The 26641-nt window shown below is 36.8% G+C and overlaps 3 protein-coding genes across 9 annotated transcripts in view; all 3 read left to right on the top strand.

The window, feature by feature from the left end:
* The window catches only part of LOC124162541 (protein kinase C and casein kinase substrate in neurons protein 1), a 55195-nt gene extending 45510 nt beyond the window's left edge, over positions 1-9685 (top strand). For all 6 annotated transcript variants that reach the window (XM_046539121.1, XM_046539116.1, XM_046539120.1 and 3 more), the window contains 2 exons: positions 1784-2001; positions 8049-9685. In XM_046539121.1, coding sequence (XP_046395077.1) covers positions 1784-2001; positions 8049-8161 — 331 coding nt within the window. In that variant the 3' untranslated portion in view covers positions 8162-9685. The remainder of the gene's footprint in view (positions 1-1783; positions 2002-8048) is intronic.
* A 2937-nt stretch (positions 9686-12622) lies between these two features.
* Positions 12623-18747, top strand: LOC124162542 (lipoyl synthase, mitochondrial). Its single transcript, XM_046539122.1, has 6 exons — positions 12623-13142; positions 14153-14309; positions 14993-15050; positions 17052-17210; positions 17560-17675; positions 18112-18747. The coding sequence occupies exons 1-6, from the start codon at positions 12777-12779 to the stop codon at positions 18348-18350; spliced, it is 1095 nt and encodes a 364-aa protein (XP_046395078.1). The 5' UTR covers positions 12623-12776; the 3' UTR covers positions 18351-18747.
* A 2061-nt stretch (positions 18748-20808) lies between these two features.
* LOC124162438 (centrin-2) lies at positions 20809-26186 on the top strand. 2 transcript variants are annotated; one of them, XM_046538977.1, is made up of 5 exons: positions 20809-20922; positions 21430-21579; positions 21660-21741; positions 25031-25215; positions 25546-26186. In XM_046538977.1, exons 2-5 carry the CDS (start codon positions 21532-21534, stop codon positions 25633-25635), a joined length of 405 nt encoding a protein of 134 aa, XP_046394933.1. In that variant the 5' UTR covers positions 20809-20922; positions 21430-21531; the 3' UTR covers positions 25636-26186. The 2 variants fall into 2 exon arrangements, with proteins under 2 accessions (XP_046394933.1, XP_046394932.1); XM_046538976.1 differs by having other exon boundaries at positions 20816-21073.
* Positions 26187-26641: the final 455 nt, after the last annotated feature.

The raw sequence follows: 26641 nt of genomic DNA, 5'->3' as shown, positions 1-26641 counted from the left end.
AATAAGAGAGGTATAAAGTAATTCGTGCTTAGAGTAATAAAAGGATTAATGGTATAGTTGGAATGTTAAAAGTTTTTTTTTGCTTGTTCCTTATTAAAACAAATAGCCTTCCTTCCTAGAAAAAAAAACCAGCTTCACCACACTTTTTTTTGCTCACCATTGTGCAATTTTTTTAGTACAAAATTGGATTTTAAAATATGTATTATGAACCGTAGTTGTTCCCTAACAAAGATTTCCTTCTAAATTAATGGGAATGGCCGCCTTTTAATTGAAAAACAATGCAATTTTATTTTTTTGAATTAATTTAATGGCTAGTTTTTCTTCCTCTTTTGGCCTTTCTCTACCACAACCATCTTATTGACTGACAAGATAAATCTTTGGTTCCATGCTTGAATGTTGGCATGGCTCTGCAGCAACATAAAAAAATATGTACAATTCTTTTCTGGCTGTTATATATTTTCAGAGAATTTAACTTTTCCCCTGTGTCATAAGGGCTTTGGGTAATCTGTTTTTTTTTAGTTGGTAGAGCTTGGCTAAATATTTGTCTCTCAGACTTGCTGATGCTTATTAATACTGTTGACGTTTTGGAAAATGACGAGGATGTTTTTCTGCATGGGTGTGATTCCTGACAGTTCATGGTGAAAAGCAAGTCTGTTTTCAATGCGTCGATGCTATTACAAAGCATTACCTGGTGCTAATCCTGGGATACATTTTCACATTCAATTCACCCGGAAAATCTAAAATCAGGCTATAAATTTTTGCTGTGGATGACGAACACGTCAAACTGATTAAAATAAAAGTAATTTGATCTGCCCAAGTAAAACAGATAATTTAATTCCATATAATCCCTGCTATCTTCAAAGAAGACTTATAAAAATTAAGATAAATTTTTATCTACCCAATAGTGCATGTACAATGTGACTGACAGATTTTCAAAATTATTGAAAAATGGCCCAAAAAAGTGAATGCAGTCATTTAACACTTTGCATGCCATGGACGTAATATTACGTCCTGCTAATCCTTCTGAGGATTGCCATGGACGTAATATTATGTCTTTCCATTTAATTGGCTTTGTATGCGTGAATCCATAATATTTCGCCTGTGGTACTTTTCCAGTTTACTGCTTATGGGTTCTGCTTTTTCAAAAATCAACTGCTTGATGGAAAAAGAGTTCACTTTATGTCTTGAGGACGAAAAGTCCTCTGTAGCTACCGGCATCCTCATCTTAGGCCAATTAGTGTGAAAATTCTTTGGTTCGTTGAGATTGCGTTGACCCTTTTTTTCATCCAGGATTTATAATGCTTTGCTTGGAACAATGCTTTTTTATGATTTCCATGCTTTAAATAGTTCAAATTGAGCGTATTAAAAAAATTATTATGCATGTTATGGCGGTACATCATATGTTGCAACTTTTTTATTTAAAGAAAACAGTAGGTTTTCATTGTTAAATTACATATTTTAAAATTAGCAATAATTGTTATTCAACTCATTCATTAAAAAGAGCAAAGTCCATTTTTATTGAAATGCACATCGATATAAATATATTTTTGATCCTAATGTTTTAAAAAATGTACGAATATAGTAAAAATGGTTGGATTTTTCAGTAGGGCTTTAAATTTAGCAGCCGGCACTCTAAGTGTTAAAACAGGTTGCCCTCAATGTTTTCAGTTCGTGTTATGTCTAAAGCAGAGTAGTTTTGGTAATGGCTATGGTATTGTTGGCAATTTCTGGTATCCATCCCTCCCTACCTTTGAATGATTGCATATTTTCTGTTAAAATGCAGGAATGGTGGTGGAGGGAGGCAAGAGGGCAATCCTTTTGGTGAGGATGAGGAGGAAGAAGATGAGGAGGAGTGGGAGGATGAGGAAGATGGTGCAGGGAAGGGGGAGAGGAGTGGGGGTGTCAGTGACCCTCTGGTGGACACTGGAGAGCCTGGAGTTCCTGTGCGTGCTTTATACGACTATGTGGGTGCCGAAGCAGATGAGTTGAGCTTCAAACAAGGTGACTATTCCATGTTTTTTGTGAAAATATTGAAATGGAGCATTTTCTAGGGTAAGAATTGGGCAATGAGTGATTAATTTGTACAAATTTAAAAATGTGTGATTGAACACTTTCCTATTGAAAAGAATGAATAACTTTTCTCGGGTTTGCATGTGGGTGAGAAAATCTAAGGCAGCCGACATTTCCGGTTCCATCTTGTTACCCATTCTCAAGGCTAATGAAACGTCGGCTCCCTTAGATACTCTTATCTGCTTGGAAACCCGAGAAGAGTTCATTCAAAATTTATAACTTAATTTTTTATAATTTATATTTGTTAGTTTCAGATTATAAGTTTTGAATTCAATGTAAAGGCCATATTTGCAGTTTTTGGATAATTAAATAAATAATAAATGAATGCAGTAGACTCTTGTTAATACGAACAACGTTATTATTAGAGATGTGCGAATAGTATCCGTGAATACTCGAATGCCTCGAATACTAGAAAGTATTTGATATTCGAGGTCTCGAATAGTTATTCTAAAGGTACCGTCTCGAATACCTCGAATACTTCGAATTATGCGTCATACACTGTCGCACGCACGTCGTTGGTAGTTGACTCGGAAAAATGTAGAGAACTCTACTCTTTTAGTGCATGGAGCGCCGTTTTAGGCATGTTGACGAATTACATCAAATTCGTGGATTAGAGCGGTAAAAAGAGTTCGACGTGGGGAACCGAAATTGATCAGGTGAAAAAATCCGAAAATCCCCGATTCCCCCTACCAGGAGAACCTCAGTGCCGTCAAAAGGCCCCAGCTCGTGCAGGGTTCGTACTAGGAAGACCATTAATCAAAAGCATCAAAAGAAAATATCTAGTTACAGGAGAATAATAGAATCGTGTTTCACCCTTCCCCTTTTCTCCCCCACTGACCTTTTTCTGCCTACCTGCTTCGAAGTTCCCCATTTCTGGAGGTCAACTGCTGCATGAGTACCGTGAGATAGTTACATTAGCGCATTTCCCAAGATCCGCTATCCCCCTCCATTCAGCACTAGCCCCACTCTAAGGCTTTCCTCTTCTCTGAAATAAAAAAAAAGTCCCAGTTCATGGAGGGATCATATTACGTAGACCTTAGCTTCGAAAAAAATATCCAGTTACACGAGAACAATAGAAACGTGTTTCGTACCCCCCTTTTTCTCTCCCACTGACCTTTTTCAGCCTACCTGCTTCTAAGTTCCCAGTTTCTCGAGGTCAACTGCTGCATGAATCACCTATTAGCCCAAAAGGTGTCTAACAATGACTTTCGGCAATTGATATTACAGTAGACTCTCGTTAATACGAACAACGTTATTACGAAGTTCTCGTTTCTACGAAGCAAATCGTTGGTCCCGACGAGAAGGCCTATCCAAGCTATTGGAAAAGAAACATTATTACGAAATATTTGTTTTTACGAAATTACGAACTTCAGTCCCGGTCCTGGCGGTAACAAAATGAACTTTGTTACGAAGTTCCACGCACAAGCTATGGCATTTAGATGGATATTCGCTACGCTAAGTTTTAATAATCACGCCACGTTTAAGTTGTCCTTGTGTACTGTGACCAAGAGCGTCATTTATGGTTCTTTCTACACCATTCACGCAACGTCATGTAATAAGCTTCATTCCTGGGGAGTCATGGTGACAGACTCATTACAGCTCGTAAATTTGATGTGCAGTTAGTTCTCTTCCTACGCACATTCGATTTACAAACTTTCAGTGATGCCAGCATTCAAAAATTTCAAATTTCGAATTTGGCGCATTTTGATTTGGCCGTTGCTACACCGTGCGGCGTAGAGGAAATCGTACTCTGAGCATAATCTGAACAAAGTATCATTCATTCCGGTGTGAAGTTAGGAACTGTTCAGCGTTTCGCCCGTTGTTCCTTACCGCGGAGAGCGATATTTTTCGGCTCCGGCTGCGTTGCACGCCCAGCTAGATCAATTTGTCACAATCGTGAGTTAGCGCACGATTGTTGTGAAGTGTTGCATTCTGCAGGATAACCGTACTCCTCGATGCCTTGCATGCAGTACGAACAGTCTGATGACGGCACAATAGGAGGTGCGGATAAATCTTCGCCAACACGGTTTGCGGCCAATCGCTGTCCCCCAAACGCACCTCACACCATCGCCTGGTCATACAACGTTGTGAAATGCATACAGAGCAGCCAAATAAGCCTAATCCACTAAAACATGCCCTTTCTTCGAATCCCCAAAACAAGTGATTCTTCCACTGGCTCCTTCACGCTCGTCGTCCTTTCCGTCTCCTTTCTTCACGGAGGCCTTTATAGGCGTTTCATTTTCTCACCTGGCAACGCTGCCCCGACCTAGACTATTCTGCCTGTCATCGGACAACTCTTGGCGGCCTGACCGTAGGTTTATCAACTTAGGAACAAGGTTTTGGAACGCATCTAGTTCGTAAATCAGACTTACTGTACTCGGGAGGATATCAACCCTCGATTACGTCATGCCGCATGCCGAAACTGAAACGAATTTTCCTGTTTATGTATATTTCCGCGTAATTTAATCGCATTTATCACATACGGTTTTTTTTTCGACGATTCCTAAAAGAAACGTTCATACGAACATCGTTATTACGAACCTTTGGATTTTCGGTCCCGTGAACTTCATAATAACGAGAGTCTACTGTACACCTTTATTGGATTGAAATATTAGTAATGTGCGCGTAATTTAAAAAAGAATGAGACCAAACACGACGTATTTCTGACTTTATTTAAGCATTTTACGCGAGGAAATAAATGTCAAAATACGACGGAGACTTAGCATTCTGGCGAGACTCGATATGAGCAGCAGAGCTTCTCGGAAGTTGATGCAGTATTTTTTTCCGAAAACATATATCAAATTACAATTTATGAGTTGTGCTATAAATCTCTATTGTTACAGTCACAGGCGAAGGGATATTTTCTCAGGATATTTGGTTTCTCCCTGATAGCAATTCGAATTTATCTTCTTATCTCGTGAGAACTTCCAAAGATGGACTGAAAATAATCGAAGAAAATCTGGTGGAGAATCACGTGTATTTTTGCAAAACGCCTCGGATTGTCCACTTGACAGCAAGAGTGGAGGTAAAGCGAGCTACCTGTTGAAAATAAGAAGTTGGATGAAGCCGAGTATCAGATGGGCGTGCCGATGAAATGGCATTTGGTAGATAAGAATGTATACATCAGACAGAAATCCATCGTAGCAGTGTAAATGCCCAGATGGCATGCAATCATTTTTCTGAGGTGGTGTGTCCCCTTAGAATATTTGAAAGAGATGTTGAATCGACTATGTGTCCAATTGTTTCCATAAAATTAAAATATTCCATTAATCAGCTAAATTCCTGTTCGAATCCTTTACAGGAAATCAAAATTACTGTCCAAAATCTTGTGTTTCTGCTGCATAGGCAACTGAGTCAAACATTCCCGCATTCATCGTTTAGTATTCGAGGTATTCGAATATTTGAGCAATGATTAAATATTCGAATTCGATATTCGAGTTCGAGAAATCTGCTATGCAACCCATCTCTAGTTATTATGAAGTTCTCGTTATTATGAAGCAAATTTTGGTCCCGACGAAAAGGCCTATCCAAGCTATAGGAAAAGAAACGTTATTACGAAATTATGAACCTCAGTCCCTGTCCCGGCAGTTACAAAATGAACTTTATTACGAAGTCCGACGCATAAGCAATGGCATGTAGGTGGATGTTCACTACGCAAAGTTTTAATAATCGTGCCATGTTTAAGTTCTCCTCATGTACTGTGACCAAGAGCGTCAATTATAGTTATTTATTCACCATAAACGCAACGTCATATAATAAGCTTCATTCCTGAGGAATCATGGTGACCGACTCATTACAGCTCGTAAATTTGATGCACAGTTAGTCCACTTCCCACGCACATTTGATTTACGAACTTTCACAGATACCAGCATGCAAAAATTTCAAATTTCAAATTTCAAATTTGGCGCCTTTTGATTTAGCCATTGCTACTCGGAGCGGCGTAGAGGAACTTGCACTCTAGGCATAATCTGAACAAGGTATCATTGAATCCGGTGTGAAGTTAAGAACTGTTCAACGTTTCGCACGCTCTTCCTTGCTGCGGAGAGCATTTTTTTCGGCTCCGGCTGCGTTGGACGCCCAGTTAGATCAATTCGCCTCAATCGTTAGTTAGAGCACAATTTTTATCCAGTATTGCATTCTGCAGGATAACTGTACTCCTCGATGCCTAGCATACAGTCCGGCTGGCGAGTTTCCCGGTGGCGGCACAATAGGAGTAGCGGATAACCGTGCGCCAGCACAGTTTACAGCATTGCTCTCTCCCAAACGAACCTCACACCATCGCATACTCATACAACGTTGTCAAAGCACCGACATTAGCTTGATCCACCAAAACATGCCACATCTTCGAATCTCCAAAACAAGTGATTCTTATGCTGGGTCCTTCACGCATTGTCCCTTCCGGCTCCTTTCTTCAGGGAGCTCTATGTAGATGTTTCCCTTTCTTACCTGGCAACGCTGCCCCGACCTAGACCATTCTGCCTGTCGTAGGACAACTCTCGGTAGCTGGACCGTAGGTTTATCAACTTAGGAACAAGGTCTCTTGGAACGCATCTAGTTCGTATATCGAACTTACTATATTCGAAAAGATAGCAACCCTCGGTTACGTCATGCCGCAAATTTTCCTGTTTGTATATATTTCCACGTAATTTATCCGCGTTTATCGTATACGTTTTTTTTCTACGATTCCTAAAAGAAACGTTCATACGAACTTCGTTATGACGAACCTCCCGTTTTTCAGTCCTGTGAACTTCGTAATAACGAGAGTTACTGTATTTAGGGGTTAACCCTTTCGCGCCGAATGCCACACCTGTGCAGCGAGGATTTTTTTCCATGAACAGCGAATGTCACACCTGTGCGGCGTTAATTTTCCTAACCTAAGCAAGGAATGCCACGCCTGTGCGGCACAGGTCGAAAAAAGTGACCGTGGCGGACACAATAGACCCACGGACGGGGTCGCCCCTCGTGATCCGCCTTAGCGCGAGCCCAGTCCCATCTTTGGCCACTCAGGTCGACCCTTTCTTATCCTCTCCATGCGGTCAACTACTGTTATTTGCAGTGTGTTTTCTAAAACTATATTTGTTGCTTACTTTTCATATCTATTGCTATAAATGAATTCATCGTTTTTTGCTGACCACATGGAAATTTCAAACAAAATTCTAACGTTAATACCAACGGAGTTATAGACCAACTAGTAAATATACTAAATCCGTCTAAATTAACGTTAGAACTTCGTTTAAAATTTCTGCACGCTCAGAAAAGAAACACAAAATTCATTTTGAATGTAAAAAATCGGTGCAAACAACAAATATTTGCATATATTTTGCACAAATATTTTAGCCAGTTGACCGCGGACTCGTCCTAGGAAGGGGCTTTTAATCCTTCGAGGGTCTGGGACAGAGGCCGAGGAAAGGGATCGGCGCCCCACTGAGTTGGGTCCAAAAATGGTTAGGGAGGGAACCACTGCCCACAGTCGATGCAAAAAAGCTTAGTGCAGGGGAGTAAAGAAAACTTTCAAGAGACCCGTATTGAGGAAGAATTTCCCTCAACGAAGGTCCGGCGCGAAAGGGTTAAATTCCAGTGTAAAATTTTTTTGTTGCATATCACAAATAATATGAACCATCAAAGTTTCATTTTTTTAAAAGTGATAATGATGGAGTAATAGTTGCTCTGACTTCACAGCTCCTGTTTGCATGGTTTATGTTTTTGTCAACAGCATAACAATTACAAAGGTGTGGCTCACAAACTTTTTAATTCTTCTTTTATTTATTTTAATTTAATGTTGCCCAGTAGTATGGAGCATCAAGCTTGATATAACAATGAAAAAACATTGAATTTCAGGGGCATTTAGAAATAATGGGAGGATTATATTGTTAAACATGCCACATGGAAGGATTATCATACAACAATCACTTTATTAGGGAGTTTATTGGTGAGCAGCAATATTATTTTCTAATATGATAATTTCTAATCCTATCAAGGTGAGCTATTCGAAAAATTGGAGGATGAAGATGAGCAGGGGTGGTGCAAAGGCAGAAAAGATGGTCGTGTCGGATTATACCCAGCTAATTATGTGGAGGCTGTATCAGGATAACCACAAGCAGGTGATGCTGAAATGGAGGAGTGAGTTGGCAGCTTCCATTTGATGGTGCGGAGTAGAGGAGATTTTTCATTTTTGAAAATGGACTGGAGTAAATTTTTGGTGTTAAAATGGAATGAATTGTGTTTAATCTTTGTCATAAGCTGGTGGCTCTGTATCAGTTTGCTGCAGTGTTATGAAACATCTCGCATCTTATTCTGAAGAATACTCAAAAGGAGGTTTTATCATGTCACAGGATTATGATGAATTATAGTACGTATTCAGTGTTCCATAAGAAATGAAAAATGTCAGGAGTGTAGTTCAGTGGATGGCTTTTAACAATCCTACCATTACATCTTTTGTAAGACTCAGCTGGTTTGGTGAAGAAAGGAGATAAGTTTTGGTGTAAATAAGTTCACTTATCTTGTATTGTTTTAGAAAGTTTTTGTGTATTACATCGGTGTAAATACTATGACACATCTACATAATTTCTGCATGCTATTCATGAAGCTTGAAATAATTTTCAAAGAATACTTTATCATTGCCATATACGAAGTGTAAAGAGACTTCTGTACATATAATCATGCAACAATTAAACAACCCCAGTTCATTGTATCACTCATTAAGAAAATTTATACCTTGTATTTTGTATATTTTGCTAGAGTCTTGTACATACATACATACATGCATACATGAATCTGTTTTCTTAGGTCCTCTCATGTTAATTTTAGTTTCATTAGTTGATCGCTAAGCGTTAAGGAGGTCAGGCTAGTGTGAATAACTCAGTTTTAATAGGAATGGTATATGTGTACCATTTCTGAGACATAGAAGTTGTTAGGAAGTGCTGTTTCAAGGATTTTATCCTGCATAAACTGTGCAGTGCTTAGAACAAGAAATACTGTTTAAGCTAATGCTCAAAATTGGTAACATTTTTTATGTTTTTAGCTATTAAAATTGAGAAATTATGCAAGCTGTAGGTAATTATGCAGAATCACATGTAAATGGTATCTATAAATATTAAAAGCAAGGTGGTGAAAGGTATTATCTGTGAATCCTACTTCAGCATTAATTAGCTTGTAAAATGAAGTGAGCATGTGTTCAAGTGAATGAAAAATCACGTATTTGAATGTGAGTGTTGAGAGGAATATTTTAAAGTGTATTATTTACATAATTTTAATGCTGGTAAAAAGCATGGTAATTGTTGCTCACTTATCATTAGCTGATAAAAAAGTATATCAAAAATTTATTTTTAATGTGAATATTAAAAGGACGCTATCATTTGTTAAGTTTAATCATCGGAAAATTAAAAGGTTGTATTTTCAGTTGTACAGTAATTTTGATTTGAATCTGCTTAAAAATATATTTCTTAATGAAATTTTATATTCTTTGTTCGAAGTTCACAGTGTGCTAATGGGACCAAACAGTCAATTCATGTCTAACTTCCCCATTTTTATTACACTTTTGGTCGCTGCATTAGTACCATAAGAATAAGAATTTTATTGTTGAAGGATTGATTTGGAATAAATGTTACTAGTTATATTGGATTATTTTCATTTATTCCTTATTTATTTATTTCTTAGTGAGTTAAGGTAATTTTATTTGGGTCTCCTGATTTGTACAGTCTAGCTGTTTGTTTTGCCTTAAATGCGATATTATTGGAGTTCTTTTTATTCTTCCTTCAAGCTAAATATCGGGAAAAAAGAAAAATATTGTGGAAGCTAATCATGTAATCCATTTATAAACTTTAATTCATTCAATCAATTTCTCCTCCGTTTAGGACATGGTTTCTCACCAATCCATTAGATGCAATTATTGTGCCTAAATAAAATCTCTTGTTCATGATAACTTAAATAGATATGGAAGATGATATGATGGTGAAGAAAGATATAAAATTTTCATGATAACTTAGATATGAAAGTACATATCTGGTAATGTAGCAGCAAATAAAACATATGATCTAACTAATAAGCTGGAGAGATATCTGGTGTCTAGATAAGAGAATTACTCAAGGATTTCCAACTGAATTAGTCTTCTGTATTTTTAGCTGACGGCAAGGCACACAACTGTTTCATATTGCTTTATGAAGGAAAGTTGAGGTTCTACTCACAGATTTAAACTAATTAAACACACAGGCATTGATTCTTTCAAACCTGTAATTTTAAAAAACTCATAATTGGTTGCAATCAACTTTTACCCCATAGGCAAAAGTCATTGTTACAAGGGCTGTTTTTTTTTTACCTCCAAACTCATGAATAGAAGTTAAAGTGGCACATTAAAAATAATTCCATTGCTAAGTAGTAAGTCCACTTTTGGTTACTTGAAGCATACATAATTGCTTTGGCGATTGAGGTATTACTTGTACTTGTGGACAAGCCTTACAATTCCTTCATAGGACATAGATGACCAATGACTTTCATTGATTTTTACCATTGTCCATCTGAAATCACTTCCTTCCAAGCCATTTTCTCATTCCAGGGAAAAAAATGGAAGTTTCTCGGCTTTAGGTCAGAAAATGTCCTATTGAAATTGCTATAACGAGCAGTTGGGTTGCACCAATGCTGAGAGGACAGGTATTGTAATGGTACACTTCCAGAAGTCAGCATTTCTCTCCTTCGCTTGGAATGGCTCTGTGCAATCAGCATAATGTTTCATTCTTAGCAACTGCATTTATCGCTGTCCCTGGCTGTGTGAAATCCTCAAGCAACTTATCATTTTGATCCCAAAACACGCTAATATCACCTTTTAATTGTTAAAGGATTGCCGGAATTTTCTTGATTTGCTTGGTGATTTTTGGATCATCATTGTTTTTGATGTTGATTTGTTTCAAGTGTGTCTCATTGAATCCGTCTCATCTGTAGCTACAGTTGATTTAAAAGTTTTTATTTTTGATTGGCATGAAGGTCAAGACATTTCTATGCTGAAACCATTTTGTGGTTGTTGCTCCACGGTCCACTCTTGGCAGGAGAATCAATTGAGGTGACCTAGTTAATGAGACCGCTATGTACTCACCTTAAGCTGATAACTTATGCCCGCAAATGACAGCGCATGTGGTATGGAGGATACACAGTTGCCCTCTGCACTCAGCACCCCCCCTGTCGCTTATGGTGATTTTGGTGAGGGAACGGAGGTTGAACAAAAAAACTCCTGGTATTATATTATTATAGTCATTAGAGGTATCCATATACTTCCCAAGGAGAAGTTAATATTTTTCTAGTTGGTTCAAATAGATAAAAGATGATGTTTAAGGTATCAGAAAAATTGTTCCTTGTAAAATAAAAGCTAGACTAGGTGATAGTGAGGTGAAGGGGGCCTGGCTCCTGGGAACAATCCCTGGAGTAATTCCATGGCATACATTTATCAAATCAATTCATCAAATTCAAAATTCAAAAAATCAAATGCTTTTTCAAAATCCATGGAGCAGATGTGCACGTCCTTAAAATTCTAGGTTCCTCTCTACTAGGGACCTCGTTAGGTACCATTATTGCATCTCGAGTTGACTTTCTTTTCCTCAAACCAAACTGATCATTGCTCAAATACCTGTATCCCTCACCTCCATTTGTCTGTTTAAAATCCTGAATGCCAATTTTGCTGCATTCGATTAGGATAATGGGTCTAAAATTTTTATATTCTACAGCTTTTTCCTTTTTATGGCAGTGAGTAGAACTTTCACAAAATCCTCCAGCTAACATCCCTCCTCATAGATCCTGCACTGTAGTTCAATAAGTCTTCTCTTACCATCCCTACCTAGATTTATAAGAAGCTCACACAGGATATTGCCCATGCCCGCACCGCTTTCCTATCCTTCATATCACAAAGGGCTCCTTTGATTTCCATGTCTAAGATCCCCGGCCCAAAATTATCCGCCTCCACTATGCTCTTTCCTCCTGTAAAATCAATCTTTCTGGCTTGTTCCTGTTGCCATATGGATCCTTAATGATGATTGAACCTGTGTTTTATCACTGTTCAATTTTTTTAACACAAAATTATTTTCCAAGACACAAGTTGTTTCGCACAGATCCCCCATGTGGGTGTCCTTAAGTAAGGGGATTTATGGAGAGGTGTGTGGAGATGGAAAGGGGAAGAGGCACCGGTAGAAGACTAAATTTGAGGGTAGGTATGAGTGCATATGTTGCATTAACCTATCATTCATCAATTTTACTCACCGTTTTCTTTGTCCGCCTCTCTGCAGATCATTGTCAAATGCATCTTTTTCTTCTTTTGAGTACCGAATAGAACACGTAATAATTTTGTAAGTCACTATAAGTATAATCCCCTCTACTTTACCGCGCCTGAGACGACGTGTATCTCATATAATAAAAAGCCTTAATTCTTTACTAATATCACTTTCATCAGATGAAATTCATTTATTTGAAGGCAAAATAAATAGCAAGATCCCTAATCATTAATACGATTATTCGAATAAATGGCGGGATGGCGGTCCTTAACAATTGAATGTGGTAAACCGAATTTGCGATCGCTCGAAAACTTCCAATACCAATCAAAACAGTCGGTTGTGCCGAGGATTTATGAGTTAGCTAATAAAAGTATGATGACACAAATTTATTGCGTCATTTTTTGATACTTTCGAAGTTTTTTGATTGTTCATTGAGTGTAGGAGTAGAAGAGTAAAATGAAGCTCCCCGTACGTGTGTGTCATTACAGTGGAGTTTTACCCTTTGTCAGATATTCATCTTCAGCCGCTGATGATCTTCGCCGTAAGTTGGCGGAAGGGCCTGAATTCAAAGATTTCTTGAATGAAGATGTGCGAAATTGGGATGATTACCAAGGAAAATTGCGACGTGAGAAAGGTGAATCTGAAAGATTACGCCTACCACCATGGTTAAAGACGACAATTCCGACTGGGCCCAATTACTCACGACTGAAGGATGATTTAAGGAAATTAAATTTGCATACTGTGTGTGAAGAAGCACGTTGCCCTAATATTGGAGAGTGCTGGGGTGGTGGGAAGCATGGAACCGCAACTGCTACCATTATGGTAGGATTTCTCTTATTTCGAAGTTATCCATATGTGCTGCAATCCCCTTGGAACTACATATATATTAACTTTACTAATACTAGTATAACCGTGATGAAACACCTATGTTTTATATACATTTACGTACTATAATTTTTGGCATTTATTGGCGTACATCCTTGTCATGTCGAAGACGAGTTCTCGATGTTATTGCTGTGGAAGCCAGAATTGCCAAGGTTAAGTTCAAGAAAATTAGAGGTGACTGTTGAAACATAATTTAAAACGAAAATACGTCGGATTTATTCTTTAAAATTCTTCGATTATTACAGCGATTATCTGAATTTGAGAGACGTCCAAAACACCTTCCCGACGTCACCTTGTAGGAGGTTCAGGTTTTATTCCTGGGCAGTTGCCCTTCAAGGACTATTTTTGCAGTATTAACAACCAGGCAAATAATGACAACTACCAGGCACCTTCACAGGTTTGGATGAATTGAGACCATTTTTTAGTCTCTCTTTTATGACTACCTATTAGCCTGACTTTGTCCTCGAGGGAAAGGTCGCTTTCATAGCCATGTAAGGAGTGAAACATTTTACAATTAAGAAAGCAACCTGAGCAGGGAGCAACTAGGGTGATTTGTGGGGGGGCAATGACCCCCTAAGCAGGACAAACGTTAAGCCGACATTATGGCTCACTTTTATGATGGACAATACCCGATTTACAGACTAAATATTACCTTCATCCATTGTGTCTCCACTCCGATTTTTCAGTTCTGAATAAAATTTTATGCATAGGAGGTGAAATTGACTTTCTCCATCTACATGTATGTAATACATTCCATTTGCCCTTTATCCCCTTTGCAATTGACACTCTCCCATCCCCACTGGCTAATTTACATAGATTTTTTAATATTCCTCCCCTCTACTGGATTTGCACCGCTCCTGACCCTGATCATCTTTTGAATGAGTACAGCAATGAGAGTGATAATTGACCTTTTCCTGGATTTGATTTTAAATGATAATTTTTTTTAGTTACTTGGCGACACGTGCACCAGAGGCTGCAGATTTTGCTCTGTTAAGACTGCTCGTCAACCTCCTCCACCTGACCCTAAGGAGCCAGAAAATACTGCTGAAGCTATTGCAGCATGGGGCCTAGACTATGTAGTTTTGACATCTGTGGACCGTGATGGTAATTTTAGATGATTTAATTTGGACTTAATATATGGTAGGATAAATTATAATTAGAGTATACTCTCAATTTTTCCATTAGAGTGTTCGCGACTTCTTTTAAATTTTATTAGAACCCCATTTTTTGTTATCGGGATTTTACAGTAGAACCTTACTTACACGACCCTCAATAACTATAGTGTAATTTTCGAATCCCCTTAAGATTGCGATAACACATTATGTTAAATTAACTTCACAACACAACTATTATTATCCAAAAAACCTTAATAACATGGTTTTTTCCAATTCATAATGTCTCTCAGAACCTCCATAACAAGTCATTTTGAGAAGTCAACCTCGATAACCTGACTCTATACAATAGAACATGTCATGAAAGCAATCAGTGACTTCATTAACCTCCATAATACTACTGATAGTCAAAATAACCTTGATATAAATGCTGTTTCCGTAATACCTGTGAGACACTTCTCATCAAGGTTTTACTGTACATATTTTCCTTCTGTCTTGGCTATTTTGAGTCTTATGAGTTAAGATGCATCCGCTTTTGCCTCTGTTTAGATGTATAATTGTTTTTTTTTTACTTTTCTAATGTTCCTAGACAAATACTAAAAAGGAATTCATTTTACTTCATTATTGCTCCTAATTTGGCCTATTCAGTCACTTAAAAGTAATCTTCTCTTGCAGATCTTCCCGATGGTGGTTCCGAGCACTTTGCCAATACTGTTAAGGAAATTAAGAAAAGGTACTAATATATGTAAATCATTATTCTCTGTTCATTTTATCTTTGCGGGTGTGCTGGTGTGGCTAAAGCAAGTGGGGGGTGAGGGGAGGGAAAGTTTCTTTCTTTTGTGACTTTCCCTTTGCCAATTAGCAGACAGTAGGCATGGCCTCAGTCTGTTGCTCTTTGACCTCTGTCGAGTTAACATCGTAAATCTGCTCGTGGAGCAGTGTTGCCAAACTTCACGCATTTTCTTGTAAGTCTTTATGTATGCCTTTCATTAATCGTGCTCCATTCAGCATGGTAGCTGACAATGTCATGGGCCTCTGTGAAAGGATTATCCTCAATACATTCCAAATGAGTAGGTATATTGTCTTGGCACTGGGCCCGAAATACCTGTGGCCACCCATAACTCAAACAAACTAGAACGGCTACGTACATTATGATGTATGAGGAAAAGTCTTCATTCCATTTTATTGCCTCAATAAAATCTACTTGTTGACATTGAAATATTGTTTGACTGAAGGAATTGGGAATGAAAAAAAAGATAAATGAGCAGGAGGGGATCCAGGATTTTTTTTCTGGGGGGTGGAAGGTTGGCAAGGGTCTAACAGGCTAACTATCTTCTCATACTTGAGATTGAGACAAGATACAACAATTACTGTAAGTATGAAATATTCTCTGTATCATAACACTAAAGTTATTAATATGAAATTAAATGATCGAGGCTGCCTAATACACAAAAAATGTACAAACTTAATAGTAACAGTATTTAAAAAATTATCTACCTTTTAAGCATCGGGGGGAGGGGGGGTTACTCCTAATTTGGCCTGCCGCCATGCCCCCCAACTCCCCTAACTCCACCTATGGTAATGAGGGAAATGGACTAACGTACACGAAAAGGTGTATAAATATTTGAAGGATAAGATGTAGCAAAATTAGTGCCATTTTGGAAACTGTTTCCATTTGTAATGTGATGCTTCTCATAAAGGGATCAAATTGATCTCTGTGAACTTTTAAGGCAAACATTAAATTATCTCACAAAGTAATGAAGACTAATGGTTGGGCTTCTTGGCCTCTATGGTAACTTCATTATATATGTCATGTATTGAAATGTTATAAGGGAAAGTTTCATTTTCTTTATGGCTTCCAAAAAGAATCTTGGGTAGCTCAAAAAGGATCAAATTGGTCCCTCTGTAATTTATAGTGTTTTAAGGTCTTGTGCCATTTTTACTTTATACCAAAATCAGGGGTGGGAAAAGAAGAAAGCGCAGAGCTCGTCATACTACTCCTGACTTTGCTTGAACATTTAGATAGCCAGATACCTTTAAACTTTTTATGCCAATACTTAACAAAACCTTGGTCATGAAATATTTTTTTAAATGTGGAACAAAGAGTATATATCATTGTTCATCATTTCCATCATGAATATTACAAAAGAGGATCCTCAAGTAGGCCTCCTAATGTGTTGTCACCCACCCCACATTTAAATGTGTTTACAAAAGTTGCTACTCGCATTGCTGACTGGCAAGTTGATCTGAGCTTCACGGGGAAATAAGGTATAATTAGAGATGCGTGCGAAAATTTATGTGCATGATAATGTGATCTATCAATTTCATAAATTTTCAATACTATTCCAAACAGTTACAAACATTCATGGTGAAATAAAAACACAGTACTATTCCACAAACTTATATTATATAAGTTTGTGGAATAGTACAGTGTTTTTATTTCACCATGAATATTTCATCGTTCCACCAAGTAACGCCCAAATCTGTTGATTTTAGTTACAAACATCATAATGCAAAATATTGGAAAAAGTGGATCATATTGCTCTTATCACAGCGTCACGGCCATTTTTGAATAGTTATTAAAATGCGACCTAAGTGGCAACAGAAATCAACATTAAATGGGATGGATTTGGGCCTCCTCGATGCAATCGCCTTGATTTCCATTGTGAAACAATTCAACAAATTAAATATGTATAGAGTGAACTACATTAAGTGAAATGTCTTTCATTTTTAGGATTCCTTCACTATTAGTGGAGTGCTTGGTGCCAGATTTTCGCGGTGATTTGAAAGCTGTATCCTGCATTGCATCTAGCGGCCTAGATGTATTTGCACATAATATTGAAACAGTTGAGGCTTTAACTCCTTTTGTAAGGGATAGGCGAGCCAAATATCGGTAAGCAATTTTTATTTATGTAATTAATGGGTAAATCCTTTCACAAATTTGTTTTATGATAAAATGTATAAACATATCAAAATTACTAGTTGGTAAGTAGTAATTTTAAGTAAAGTGAATTTAAAAAAAATTAATAGAATTAAGGTGAACAAATAAGTTCAAATTTTTAAAGTGCAAATTGCTGTGAAAAGTAAAACATTGGAAGATAAAAACATATATTTTATTGTGACATTTGATCCAGGAATATTATTGCTGGAGATCAACTAGCTATTTTTTTCATATTTAAAATATCATTGTTTGTGTCTTCTCTGGTAAAATTTTCAATAATTATATACTTTCATTTCTTTAGCCAGTCATTGACTGTTCTTGAAGCGGCAAAAACTTTTGTGCCAGATTTGATTACAAAATCATCAATAATGCTTGGATTGGGTGAATCTGATGAGCAAGTTATGCAGGCTTTGAAAGGTAAGACAAAAAGGTAGGATTTCTCATTAAGTTGAGGAATGCATACATTTTCCATAAGCTTCTCGGTAGTGAGGCTGAATTTGAGAGAAATTTGATCATAAAAAAATGTAATTTGCCCTTTATATAGAACTATTCTCTTGATAAATTTTAATTAAGACTTGAGTTTGTTCACATATTGTGTCTACTTTCTTCCTGGTATTTTAAAATGCAAAAGTTGCCAAGGAAAGTAGTGGGCATGGGTATTATCCTGCCTAAGCTTATGAAAAACTTTAGGAAGGCTCTGAAAAATAAAATTACTACATTGGGCATTCATGAAATTTCTTACTTTGACATTGTATGTATTTGCATTATCACATAAAATTTTTGTAACTCTTGTAGTAATGTAATCTGAAAGGATCCATTCATTTCTAATATTTTTTTATGTACATTTTTTCAGATTTGAGATCTGCTGGTGTTGATTGTTTAACACTAGGACAATACATGCAGCCTACTAAAAGGCACCTCAAAGTAGTGGAATATGTGACTCCTGCAAAGTTCAAACATTGGGAGGAAATTGGCCAGTCCGAAGGATTTTTGTATACAGCCAGTGGTCCATTAGTTCGCAGTTCTTATAAAGCTGGAGAATTTTTTATTGGTAATATACTTCGTAAAAGGAAAGAGGCTTTAAATTCTTAGGTGTACCTTGTCAGTAGTAGGGTTGTAAATTTAGTGAGAACCTTTTTAATTACATTGTTCCTTTGTTTCAAACCAACTCATATGAAAATTTATTGCTGGAATGATGTGAAAAATACAATATTTAAATATTACTGCTGTTGTACTTATTTAAACTATTGAATTTTATTAGCTAAAATTTTTAGCCTGCATAAATATAAAGTATGTATTTTAAAGCACAATGGATATTTTTTAAATCTTGGAATCAAAGCATCTCAATGTAATATATGTATATACTTGCCATGACTGGTTTATGTTCTCTGTTACCATCAAACTTCGTTAATAGTTTATATTTATTATGGTTTTTTTGTTGCATACTTTGTTGATTAGAAATGATGGAATAAATATGTTTGGAATTGTATTTTTTTAAATATTAGTCAGTGCTGAAAACAATTATTTTCCTCAAATGCATCTTATGCAGTCAAAAATTTTTGAAGCGTGCGAAATTACAGGTGAAGAGAATGATTGGAAGAGGGCAGTCCTAATCTAATTTATCAGCTTAGAACTTGGTGTGACAAGGGAAATAGTGCTTTTATTATAAGAGCTCTCAAGAAAGTAAAATGTTTTGAAAAAAATAATTAGTAAAAATTATTTTTATTAAATAAATTTTGAAGGTAAATTGTAAGGCTATTTTTCTATATAATTGACATTTAAATTAAGGCATTTATCATAACATGGTAAAGGCTTTTCAATACCCTCTCGGTAGAAATTAGCTGCCTGCAAGTTCTACTACACCAGCATGCAGGTCAGGGTCAAATTGTTGTGTGGCAAGCCATGCCTTCATCACTAGGAACAGGTGGTGGTTGCTCAGTACCAAATCTGCGCTTTATGGTGGGTGTTTGATAACTTCCCATTCACATCCCCTTGGGTGCGATTGGTCTTGTGTGGATGAGAGTTGTTATGGAGAGACTTTCTTGTTGACTTTTCCCTGATGCTCATTTTGTATTGCATCTTAATTTCCCCATTCATTATTTCTTGGCCATACACATCGCAGATATAGCGATAAATTTAAATTGGTTTGTGATTTTTTGCCAACAAAAACTTTATCACAACTGGCAAGATTTTCAATTTCATCACTTGTTTTATCTCTCCACTGTATACAATAGGCACAAATCGCAAGCTACCACGGCTGGTTGCGTACTGAGTGTAGAAACATTCTGATGCCAAGATAGTGATGCTAGTCCAACCAACTGCCATGCCATACTAAAATGTCTTTTTATTTCTAGACAGCCCTCATAAAATCGTAATTCACTCTTAAATTTGTCTTCTCAGGTGCAATATTATTATTTTAAGGGTAGATAGTTTTTTCACCTAAGAGATTCATAGTAGAGTCGCCAACATTTTAATGAAGTTACTTTGTGTGGTTTGTGAATTGCATATAAAAAAAATGTAGAAGGGTGACTTTATTTCCATTGGCTGCCCCGCACCTCAAGGATTTTGCTTTTGGGTCTCCAAATAGGCTGTCAGAGCATTTTTACACTCCTGGTGTCAGAGTAGTGTCTCTATACTCCATATGTAACCAGCTGTGGTAGGTTGCAAATTGTGCTTATCATATATTGTATACAGTGGAGTGTCAAATGAAAATCTGATTTGAGATTATTTAGATCTTAGGCAAGAGTGGTATTACTTATAGGTATTTGATATAGAACTTGTAGGGAGAAGAAGAAACTTTTGTTTGAAACTGGTTTCCTGCATACAGCGTCTTCCCAAAATATAATTCCCAAAGGCAACCTCGAATCTTATTCTCTGAGGCTAAATATTACTGTATAGCAGATATGTTTTACTAGCAATTAATATTTTTAGATCAACCAAAAGTGATGTACTATTTAAGAGAAGAGAGGGCTGTAACAATCTGTTCCCCAAACCTGATGGAAAACTTTCAATTTGGAAAAAAAATGTTGAAAACAAATAGTTTCATAAATACATATTCGGTGAATTAGTGCAAGAAAAACCCTTCCTAAAGCCGTTGGATGCTGAATTAAGCTTTAACTAGTGGATATGTGAACATTTATGGTACATAATTGCAGTCCTTACCAGTGTCGGATACAGATGGTGCAGGGGGCGTGCGCCCCCCTTGCGGGGCTGCCTGCATTGCAGAACCACAATTGTTACTTTTTTTATCATAAGATGGCATTGTCTCGTATACGCGTATAATAAGTTTAAATAAAAGTATCTTAAAATTTGTGTGTATCTTTTGCGCCCCCCTTGAGTTTTTTCTGTATCCGTTATTGGTCCTTACCGAAATTTTTTTTACGTTAATGGCATATAAACTGAACGATTGAATTTAAAATGAAATTTTTACCGTTGAAAGAAAAGCCTATTATTTCATTATAGAAACCTACGCGTATTTGTAGAAAGGGTAGTGCAGTAAGCATGATTTTAAATTTCCCGCTTCAAGCAAAACAAATTGAAAGTAGCTCATTGCTAACGAAATGCGCACACGCACCTGTCTGAATTTTCTTGAGTTTGTTTACAAACATCGCTGCTAGAGAAGCAAATAAGCTGTTTCCCCAGTGATATTCAATTTATCATCAAGGTAATCGACGCTAGTCTCCACGAACCAACGGTATATATTGTAGAAAAGTTTAGAATTACATTGCCTTCGGGTGTAATTCTTGGACGCTCATGCATTAGAGGATTCACGACAGCTGTTATTTCACATCAATTAGGATATCGATAGTGAAATGGTGAGTGGCTTTCAGGCTTACTCGGAAAAAATATTAGCATGAGTTATGTCTTGTTACTCAACATTTACACTCACATATTTTAAGTGCACACAAATTATTTAACAATCATGTTAATCACTCACGAAATCATGAACGAAGTTATCAGGGTTATTCCTGGTGAAATCAGCTTCAGGTTAAAATATAGTGCTTCATTAAAATCAATTGTGGAATGTAATGGAGCCCTCATAATAGCCGCTACCGAACACAGCGGCTTACATGCGTTTGTTAGAAGCCTTCAAATTTTGTTGAATATTGTCTCAATGGTTCGGGCGTTTGCTTCTCTCGTAATTTTTGCCCTTTAATTTATTATTTTTTAGTGTTCTTACACCAAATCCAATTCTGGAGTTCGGAGAAAGTCAGGAACATCCAAGTTTGAGCTGACCGAAGAACAGAAGTCTGATATAAAGGCAGCATTTGATATGTTTGACACTGATGGCAGTGGGAAATTAGAAGTAAAATTACTGAAGGTAATTCCAAATATATTAAGTTTTGGTGGATAATTTTTTTGTTTGGTTCTACTAACACTTGGGGCCTTTTCTAATTTTAGGTAGCGATGCGTGCTCTTGGGTTTGAGCCTAAGAAAGAAGAGATTAAAAAAATGATATCTGAAGTGGACAAAGAAGGATCAGGTAGTTACATATATATCTTTGGAGGATAATTGGTACTTTTTTGTTTTCAATGTAAATGTACATGAAAGTAGATTGTGTATTTCTTAGTCTCAACTCAAATAATTTGATTTGTGAACTCAAGTTAATATTATGTTATGAAGCTGAACTCCTAACAGTGCTAAAGCCTTAATCACTCGATCATTTTTCCTGTTCCTCTTGAGTGATAGCTCCAGCGATAGCTTCGCAGTGACCAAAAAAGTGATTACTCATCCTATCATTTTCTGAATCACTAGGTCATTCCGCTGTCCCTTTTTTAATCGCTTTATCTGTAGCTTTTCATATGTACTACTGTCATTCCATCAAAAGCCAAATATGGCATTACAATCACTGTAAGGGGCAGTTTGTTCTGATGCCAGTGATGGATTAAAGGGATGTGCTGAGTGATGGGATTCCGATTCTTTTTACCATCATGAGAAACAATTGTGTGAAAGGACATTTTTCCACAGTCATTGGAGCGATCATTGGAACTGTCTCTTGAAAGGGACGGAAAAAATGATCTTGGGGTTCAGGCAATATTGTGCAGTGGGCTGCTCATTAGTATGTATGTTATTTTACCTGGTAGGGTTGGTTTACTTGGAGTTGGGTGATCAGATGCTAAGAGATGAAAAAGAGGACATTATCTTGTGGAAAAGGGGGAAAAGTATGACTATTGAAAAATAACGAAAATTTCATAATTAAGAATAATAAAAATTTATTAGCTCTATGCTTCAATATATTTTTCTTTTGATCTAATTTTTTCAAGCAATATTGGCATTTTCAACTTAAAAGTATAATGTTCCATCCAAGAATATGCTTGAAATTGTAATTCACCATTACGAGACCCTGTACTGAGTCAATGTTCAATTTTCTCTCTTATCAGACCACTGAGATTAAGTGAGGGAAAGTACCCTTTCTGTCTTTACAATGTGACTTGGTATGCTGCAGAAATATTCTGAAATTTGGAGAAGTTCTGAATGGCTATCAACAGGTTTACTATATACACAATCACATTGACTAGAAAGGAGGACATTTTCCGATGTAATCCGCCTGGACACCTGACGAACATCTAAAATGGAGGGCATGTCCGGATCAGTGGCATAGCGAGGGGGAGGTCTGGGGGGTCCAGATCCCCCCCTCAAAATATTAAAACAAAAATAATTGGCTTCATAAAAGAAAACAAAATAACGAAAAATCATGAATTTACGCAAGATTTCATTGAAAAATGAAGTTTTTTCGATTATGAAATGTATTAAAATTAGTTTAAAACCCTCTACTAAGTATGTACTCTTGTTTTTAAAAAAGTACCTCCCTGGTTTTGAACCCCCCCCCCCCCCCCATGGAGCATTTTGCAATATCACCCCAGAATGCTCCACTTCCCATATGAATATTTCTTCTTCAATTCACAATAAGACCTTTTTCATGTCATTCTTTCTATGAATCTTATTATCTTCCTCCTTACCTGCTTGTCCCTCAAACTCAGTTTTTAGCGTTCTCCTGAGTACTCTCTTCATCCTTGTGTCTCTTCCAAATCTCATCTGGAAGTTTCCTATTGCTGTCCATAATGCTGGGCACTTCCCAGTTCCTTGGTTTCTCTGGGTATTACACCCTTCCCAATCTCCTTATGAAAACTGGAGGTATTCGAGATGTGGGTTTTGAGGACTGAACTTTGACTGCACTTAAATTGAGACACCATAGTAGAGTTGCTGTCACACCGGTCGTAGAGTAGTTACATATCTCTGTGTTGGTATAGTTACTAAAGCACTGTTGCAGTGCAGTAGATGTGGGACAATTGCTCTGACATAAGGTTCCTGTCATTGGGTGGTCATAGGACTGATGTCTTTGTGAACTCTAATGAACAGCACACCTGTATCTCTGCTCTATTAGGTGGCCATTTGAAACCAGCTTGGGTAGATTGGTTTAAGCATAGATATATTATTCCCTCGTAAAAATTGGTAGAAGATAATCTATATTTAAACAGGAAAATTTTGGGGGTAATCTTATATGCCCAGTTGTCTTACATGCCAAAATATATATGTCTTACATGTTGTAATACAAATATGGTGCATGCATAGCATGTTAACAGGTATCTTCATTGTGTCCATTAGCCATTAATTTCTGTGGCATCTTTCATGACCATCATACATTTCATTCTCTTAGTTCCTAACATTCTCCTCTGACATTATATTTTGGCTTTATATTGCTTTATGTTGCCCCTCCTGTTCTATCATCTCATAGTACATATATACATATTTCAATTATGTTTCGCTTTTCAACATTAACAGTATCTCAGTATGGAAAGCACATGAAGCATAGTTATTTTTCTGCATCCCCACCCTCTCTCCTTTCATTTGAATGGTATGTTCATTTTATGAATACCTACATATCTGCTTTCTTAACTGAAATTGTGGATTTGGTTCATGTGTGCCAATAACATAAAAGTAGGACATTTTCTTGAATTATTTCAGGCATGAGCTTTCTGTTATATTTTCTCCAAATTGTTGATACTGGTGTTATTAACTTATTCAGTCATTTTGGAATGGAGCCATCCCCACTCTAAAGGCCGCTATACACGGTGGATGATGATGCGAATGATCATGCTGAATGATCACATGATCATTCACAGGATCATGTGAGCAAAATAGAACATGTTCAAATTTTCATTGAATGATCATGCACATGAAGGTTCATTCGCAAATTGTTCCATCACACACGGTGAATGATCATGCGCATGAAATCATTTGCCGTGTATAGCGTCCTTAAGACTCTTTTCCTTAGAAAAAGCCATGTCTTCATAATTTTTCTTGGAAAAAGAAAAGCTAATTTTGTGCGTAATATTATTTTACACGGTGTTTCTAACACGGTGGAGACACCCCTGATCACTTTTACTGATTTTGTAGTTGACCTATTAAAATCCTTTCCTTGTTGTCATAGGGTATTAATCAAGGGCGAATCCAGGATTTTTTTCTGGGGGGAGGGGGCGCAAAGGTCTTACAGGCAAATGATCTCCTCATACTTGAGATTAAAAGAAAGATGCACTGTATGAATTATTCTATTTATTTTAATATCAAAGTTATAAATATGAAATTAGATGATCGAGGCTCCATAATACAAAAAAAAGAACCTATAATAACGGTTTTAAAATTTTTTTCAATTTTTTAAGCATCTGAGGGGGGGGGGCATCAGGGGCATCGTCCCCTGTGCCCCCCCTAAATCCGCCTATGGTATTAATCATAAAACAACTATTTTTCTAACAGTATATCTATAATTACAGGTGAATTAACCTACGATCAATTCCTTCAGTTAATGAGCAAGAAAATGGCTGAAAAAGACACTAAGGAAGAAATTATGAAAGCATTTCGCCTCTTTGATGATGATGAAACTGGTAAAATTTCTCTCAAAAATTTGAAACGTGTTGCCAAAGAGCTGGGAGAAAATATCAATGATGAAGAGCTTCAGGTTTGTTCAATGTTGTCTTTGCTTTATGAAGTAATTCAGAAAACTTTATGCGTAAAACTTAATGCGCATTAACTTAACGTATGTAATCCACGAGGATATGCCTTTTATTGCTGTGTTAATGTTTTCTGAATGTGATTGACTTCCACTCTCCTGCAAGCACTTGGCATGTCATTTACAGTACATATTATGCAGTTGTATTCTATAAATAAATATTTCACTCCTGAAAAATGGTATACTGCACATAGGAATGGAGTGGTTTATGATAATATAGTGTTTAAAGTTACTTTTTACCCCAATAAATGAAATAATCATTTTAAAATATTTTTTTAGGAAATGATCGATGAAGCTGACAAAGATGGTGATGGAGAAGTTAATCAGGAGGAGTTCATTCGCATAATGCAGAAGACTCACTTGTATTGATGATTGTGATCTCATAAACGGAATTAGTTTCCTGCGTTCTCACTTATTTATTGTCATATTGCCGTAAATTTCTCAGTATTATCTTTGACAAATGTTCACTATTTAGGGAGTGATCATCAGTTATGCTCCTCTGTGTGGTGGCTCATAAGTTTATAATTTTAAAACAAGCTTTTCGTACAATGTCATACATGTGTATTAGCCTCGAACTGTGGTTGTATCATTTTCTGAAAATTCAGAGTGCACAATATCAGCATTCATTTTATCTTATTGCTGACTTGAGGAAGTTGAAAAAACTCCTCACGCATGACATTTTCCAGATTCATCGCCCAAACATCACCAAAATTTTTTGTTTTGCAAAAGAGACTATTGATCCATTCACTTCTTTTGTTGTCATGCCCATTGAGTGAATTTTGCATTGCATGTGAGTTGTGATTTATTACTTTGTAAAAAAGAAGTGGATTTTTTGTGTGTGATTTCATGCTTGTGAGCATTTATGTGTATGAACTAATCATTCATCAATCTAGTCACAATTAAAGTATTGTTTCCTTATATATGTATTGTCTTCAAAGCAGGTTTTTCTCTCTCCCCTTAAGATTGGGCGTTGTGTATACATATCTTGTATGTTGGTGAGAAATGTTTTTGCATTCCATGGCAAAGGAAAGATACGTATCTCAACAATATTGGGTGCTTTCCAATCGCGTATCTGCGCTGATCTGTTTTAAACTGTTTAGCTCAGAGTGTGTTCCAATCGCAGGTGTGAAGTCATCTGCGCTAAACAGATGGGAACACATCCTGCACCATTGTTCATCTGCGCTAGTGTGTTTCAATCTGTTGCAATGTGAGCTAATCTGCGCAAGGTGATTGGAAAGCACCCATTAATGATGAGTGGCCATCAATTTCAACATAAAAGCCAGAAAAAATATTCATAGTTTCAGTACATTATGTGATCATCTGGTGGGTCAGTTTTTGCTTGCATTTTGGTGGATCTCTGAAATATTACAATCTG

The sequence above is a fragment of the Ischnura elegans genome, chromosome 7 (assembly GCF_921293095.1).
Source record: "Ischnura elegans chromosome 7, ioIscEleg1.1, whole genome shotgun sequence".
In the NCBI taxonomy this organism is placed as follows: Eukaryota; Metazoa; Arthropoda; class Insecta; order Odonata; family Coenagrionidae; genus Ischnura; species Ischnura elegans.
This window is presented reverse-complemented; position numbering and strand designations above follow the sequence as displayed.